Source organism: Falco rusticolus, chromosome 12, assembly GCF_015220075.1.
Source record: "Falco rusticolus isolate bFalRus1 chromosome 12, bFalRus1.pri, whole genome shotgun sequence".
Classification (NCBI taxonomy): domain Eukaryota; kingdom Metazoa; phylum Chordata; class Aves; order Falconiformes; family Falconidae; genus Falco; species Falco rusticolus.
In genome coordinates, this window is record NC_051198.1 from 25,662,916 (window position 1) to 25,668,915 (window position 6,000).

A 6,000-nucleotide genomic window follows, 5' to 3' on the forward strand; every position below is an offset into this window, starting at 1 on the left:
GTTAATATGCAATAACTTCTTGCATTATTACTGAAGTGCAAGAGTTTCAGATTTTTTTCCACGTATATTGACTGCAATTCTGATACCATTGGATTGCATAACTAGTGAAGAAATAGAAGCAGTTTCTTTTCTCTGCAGGCCAAGGAATTCCAGAAATAGTTTGCATCTTCTTGCTCTTCAGTAATCATAGGCCATCTATTACCAAAGCTCCTCCAACATGGGGACTGACAAATATATTCGGTTATTTTGCCAGCATTACTAGGAAGCCCCTTTTGAGACTAGTATTACACTTGTTCTCTCTCATCACTTCAGACATCCATAAGGGAGTGGGGGGGAATAATTACAAACTAAGTTACCTCACAAATCTGAAAAAGAACCACTTGAGCAATTTCTCTTCCTTTAGATGGTCACAATTATTGTCAACAGAATAAAGGATGATCAAATTAAAAGTAACCCAGGTACTACAAAGATTCTTTCAAGTAATGCTGCAAATTCCCATGGCTTACAGTTGTTAACAGCTCCAAAACCAAAGTTTGAGGTACCATGGCAGGGGGGCTTTGTGATGCTATATAGCACAGGGAAGAAATGAAACCGATTACATATAAAACATACGTATTCCAGCTTTCTTTCAGGTCCAAGTGACAGCTTAAGTTATAGCAAGAAAGAAGGAAGTCTACCCAGTAAAGGAGGCGCTTAAAGCAGCAAAAGACTCAGGTGCAAAGGTAATTTGGACAAAGTACTCTGACACCATTCTGTTGTGTGTTGAGAGCATGTCATATATTCTTCCCCACTACTCAGAATGTATTAACAATTACAGGTATAACACAATTCAGATAGAGAGTGTATTTTTATGACATTTTATATGAAAACTGAAAGGAATCTTAAATGTATATAATGCAATCTGGAAAGGGAGACTCTGATTAAAAACGCAACACAAAAGAGCTTGTCAGAATGGGAACACACCAAATTCAGTAAGGGGGATACAGAAACAGTTAAGAACAACCCTACTGCTAAATGCCGTCTAGAATTTGATTTTGTAATGTATTTGTAACCTTGTTTGCAATTCTGAAATGAAAAGCTTGGCTTTCTGTATTTCTGAACTTAATTAGTTGATCCAGATAAAGCAAAGCGTGCAAGCACAACTCCAAATATGTTGGTTTAGAGGAACTAGGCTCAAGAGCACTTTTTAGGACACTGTCAGTGTTAACAGGGCTGGATTTTGGAGAAGAGTTTCTGTGCCAGGCTTAAGTCATTGTTCCTACTGTAAAAAGAAGCAGCAAAGTGACAACTCATAGCTCTGGGCAACCCCCCAAATCAGGGGGGAAAACTTTTTCTTCCCCCCTAATAAGCAGCAGCATCTCAAAGTTGTGTTGTGCCACACACCACCCTAAAGTGACCAGCTCACATCACAGATGCAGGTGACATTGCCTGGGAACTCCCAAGGGCAAGTTTGGTTTTGGGGTTTTTTTTTTCTTATTAATTTCATTTAGGTAATGGGACATAAGCACACTTGAGACCTAAAAATATCCACACACCAGGAAAGTACCAATTTCTTTATTTCATCTTAACGCCCCCAAAGTTTAGCTAGGAGCAGTCCTACCTGGCTATGCCACTGAATTGCTGTCATCAAGCCTATCAAATGGTTTAAAACACACAGTTCAAGCTCAGACTCTAATGGAAGAACAGAGACATCATCACTTTAATTAAATTGTAGTTAAATTTCTCAAATTATAAAGATTATAGAAAATGTTATGTCTCTTTTTTGGTCAATTTTCTGCTCTTTTCAGTTAAATATCCATTAATTTCTTAGTGGTAAAGTTCTGTTACACTTATGAAGTTTTATCACATTTTGCAAATAAGATGGATTTTTTCATGTGTGTACACTAGAAAAAAACAAAAACAAAAACTTGATTGGACAGAATTTTTTTCTTTCCTTGGTGCACAACATTAGAAGCAGAGATTTGGTTTATGTTCTCACACTTCGTCACTTACACTTTACTTACAGCAAAAAGTTCTTCCATGTGATCAATGTAAAAGTCAAGGTACACATCAAAAAGAAAGGGCAGTAATTATGGACTGCCATGCAACAAGTCAGTTGCTTACAAAGAAAAAGGAATGGATTAGTATGTAGGCAAAAAAAAAAAAAAAAAAAAAAGGGAAGAGAGAATGAAAAACTGAATGAAGTATTTCCAACCAGAGCAGTAACTGTGGACGCAAGGCCAAGAAACTAGCAGTAACACAAGATCTGTATCACCTCATCTCAACCACAGTTCAAAACAAGGCTGCAGCTGAACCGTTCAGTTGGTTATGCCACACAGCAGCAGCAAAGCAGACTTGAAGGAACAAGCCTAAGGGGAAAAGAATCTCCTGTTCTGCATACCCAAACTCAGTTTTCTCTGACTTAGGATACCTCCACAACTTACTTATTTCAACTTCTGCAAGCTGTGGAAGTGTTTTCTCCCTGTCAAAGATGAATGCACTAAGGAATTCTGCTTAAAAATGACTGATCTATAATCTTACATAAAAGTTACTTTGGGAACTCTCACATGCTTACTTTTATGCTCATTTATCCTGAACTGTGAAAACAGCTGTGGTATAAAATATATATATATATATATATATATACAGGCACATATCCAAAAGATTTCAAAGACTATGAGAAATATTTTGAAAAACACTTGATTAGAACACTCTGCCTTGTTGACTACATAAGCAAATATAAAAATAGCCCAGAATACAACCAACCCATTAAAATGGAAGAACAGCACATTTTAGTACATGCACCCTCTTTGCTTCTATCATTTTTATAGTTTTACAACATAATAAATATTTTCTCTCTTTACAGCTGCCATTTGACAAATCCACTCCAGAAGTAATCAAAAGTTATTTTGCACAAACTTCTCTCACATGTACCACCAAATACAAGAGAAATACTTTAATTTCTTTCAGCAAGAAATTTTTTGGAGACACAAATACATTACAGTATTTTGCATTTATCTTCAGTATTCAAGAGGCACTAACAGGACACTACTGGTTCCAGAATCCCTTCTTTAGATACAGACAATACAAAAAGAACAGCCATACGGAATCTGTATGCACTTTTCAGAGCTTTAATTATTGAAGTCACCAGTAGCAGCACATAACCATTTTCTACCAAAGTTTTGCACAATGTAGGCTGGCTGTATAAAATCCTCACAGAAGTATTTTCTTCCAAGTGATTTCAACCATAAAGTAAATTACATTCAATCTTAAACACAAAAAGGAAGTACAACACCATGCATACAGAAGTTTCAGTGGTAAAGTTAACTAGCTGACCATACAGTGTACTTTTAAAACTTTTTCACAACTATTGCATCATTTTTTTTTACCTGGACCTGTAGTGACAGGACAAGGGCCAACAGTTTAAAACAAAAGAGTGTAGATTTAGATTGGATATTAGTAAGACATTTTTTATAATGAAGACGGTGAGACACTGGAACAAGTTGCCCAGTGAAGTTAGAGATGTCACATCATTGAAAGCATTCAATGCCACACTGGACATAGCTTTGAGTAACCAGATCTGGTTAAAAGATGTCCCTGCCCATGGCAGGGGGGTTGGACTAGATGGACTGTCAACGCCCCTTCCACCACAAACCATCCTATGATCTCCCTCTCTTTTAATTCCCCCAAAATCTTTTAAGTTTTTTAAATAAGCACCTTGCTGTTTTCTCTCATAGCTCTTGTTTACAGTTGAGAGGACTTTACAAACATCCTCACTAACCTCTTCAAACCTTCCCTTCCATGCTGTTGCCAGAAAGCCAAAACATTAGCCAACTACAGTTAACGTGGCACGGCACTAACACACCGGGCAGTGCTTCATTTGCCTGTATAGTGTGACCTGAGCATGGATCTGTTGGTCCTTCTTCTCTGTTGAGAACACAGCGCTGCCTTACACAACAGAGATCTGCTCCACAACTTTACACTGTAGTTGCTGTAAGACTGTCTCTTAAGTGCCAAGCTAAAGCTTTCGTATGCTTTAAGCACATTTTGCATTATTAGGTAATCCTGCATGTGTACGGTTTGTTAACTTTACTAGAACATTTTCAGACAACTGAAGCAAGAAAACTCCAAACTTTCACCTCGAAGTTTGTGGCACGCTGGGTCTGTGGTCAAAGAGCTTCACCTACACACTACAGCATAAGGACTGACAGCTGAGAACGGCCGGACACCTGAAATTCCGGACAGCAGGAAAGTCTGAACTTGTAGGCGAAGCTGGAGCAGCTGCAGCAGGACACCCACCCTTTGCCACAGCAACGACGCCGAGCGACCGGCGGGTACCGGCCACTGGCACAGCCCCGGGCGGCCAGGGACGGCGGGGAAAGCGGGGAGGAGCGAGCCCAGAGCCCAGCCGGCACCCCGGCCCCGCCGCCAGGCAGCCCCGCTGCGGCCAGCGGGCAGGGGCGCACGCACCGTGGGGCCAGGCCCCGGCGGCCGTGCGCGGGGGGAGGGGGGGGCGAGGCTCCCGCCGCACGGAGGCCCGAGGGGGCCGCGGGGAGCAGCCCCGCCACCGCCGCCCCCACACGGGCCGGGCCCCGCCGGGCCCCCGGCTGCCCCGCTCCGCAGGGGCGGACTCACCGCTCTCCTTGCCGGCCGCGGCGCTGCCCGGGCGGCGCTGAGGGCACAGGAAGTCGCGAGCCGCCTCCAGGTCCTGGAAGTGGCCGAAGGGGACGAGGGTGCACGACATGGTGCTGCCGCCGCCGCACGACCCGGAAGCGGTCGCCCACTTCCCTCACGGCCGGCGCCGCGCAGCCCTGCGCAGGGCGCATGCGCGGCGCGGGGAGGCACCCCCCACCCCCCTCGTTGTCCCCCCCCCGCGGGAGCTGCCGGGCTCCCGGCTGGTGGCCGCGGGGGCGGCGTGGTCCCTTAGGCACTCGCCCGGGGCCGGCTGCCGCGGCCCGGGGAGGAGCGACCCGGGTCGGAGGTGGCGGCAGCCGCGGGGCGGGCATCGCGTTCCTCCCCGCCGGGCAGCGACGTGGCTTGCTCGCCGTTGCCAAAGGCGGGATCGGCGGTGGCGGGCGCTGCTTCCCGCCGCCGTTCCTGAGGGGTATGGCGGCCTCGGGGGCAGCTCTGCTTCCGTCACCGGGGAGCGGCTGGGCCCGCCCGGGCTTGGCAGGGGCGGGAGGAAGAGCAGCCACCGAGTGCTGTGTGGGCTGCTCAGGGCCAGCTCCCTATGCAGCCAGCGGCAGTAACTGGCACTGATGCCAGCGACTGCGTGCTTGGCAGGGGAGACACGAGAGCTTCCCAGCCGGCCCGGCTCTGAAGGAGGGTGCTGTGAGGTGCTGACACAATTTGATCATCCAGGCCTAACGATAAACCAGCAGGGCCCTAATGGCCTATGTCACCCGGATGACTAGGGTACACCTTTAACAGGTAGTGAGGACAGGCCGTCTTTCAGCCTGAATAGAGAGCTTTTGTTTTGGTTTAATGTCGACCAATTTCTGTTCCTTCTGTGGAAACTGAGGCATCTGAGTGGCGGAAGTGATTGTGATGACCGAGATTTGCTGTAGAGCGGTATCGGTATAGTGTTGACAGCTGATCCACAGCCTAAAAAATCTCCCCTAGGGCAAGGAGAAGAAAAAAAAACATGCATGAGAACACCAGGGGATGTTTTCTGGGCCCTGAAGAAATAGAAATTGCCCAGTCCACAGGTGTTTACAATTGTTTTTAATGGATCCTATTACAGGGCTTTTTGTTTTAGTGTAAAATATGGTTGCTTGTTTTCGCACGTCTTATTTGGTAGATAACAATGTATGTGTGTGTCTTTAGTAGTTAAAAGCAGAAATGATTGAGCAAGTCATTCTGAAATTTTGGGTTGTGGTCTGGGGTTTTTGGGTGGTCTTTAAACACCTTCTAAAACTGAATGCATTTTTACTAAGAGAGTTTTTATTCCCAACAAATCTAGTTGGACTGTCGTGAAGGCACAGACTGTAACAGGCTATAAACTCCAGAAAATCTCTTACC

At 45.4% G+C, this 6,000-nt stretch overlaps 1 protein-coding gene across 5 annotated transcripts in view; it reads right to left on the bottom strand.

The window, feature by feature from the left end:
* Window positions 1-4,769, bottom strand: part of RAB3GAP2 (RAB3 GTPase activating non-catalytic protein subunit 2) — a 49,058-nt gene extending 44,289 nt beyond the window's left edge. For all 5 annotated transcript variants that reach the window (XM_037406027.1, XM_037406025.1, XM_037406028.1 and 2 more), the window contains exon 1: window positions 4,615-4,769. Coding sequence is in view for 2 of the 5 variants with exons in the window: in XM_037406028.1 (XP_037261925.1) it covers window positions 4,615-4,723 (109 nt within the window). In the remaining 3 variants the exon portion in view is untranslated. The remainder of the gene's footprint in view (window positions 1-4,614) is intronic.
* Between the last annotated feature and the right edge of the window lie 1,231 nt (window positions 4,770-6,000).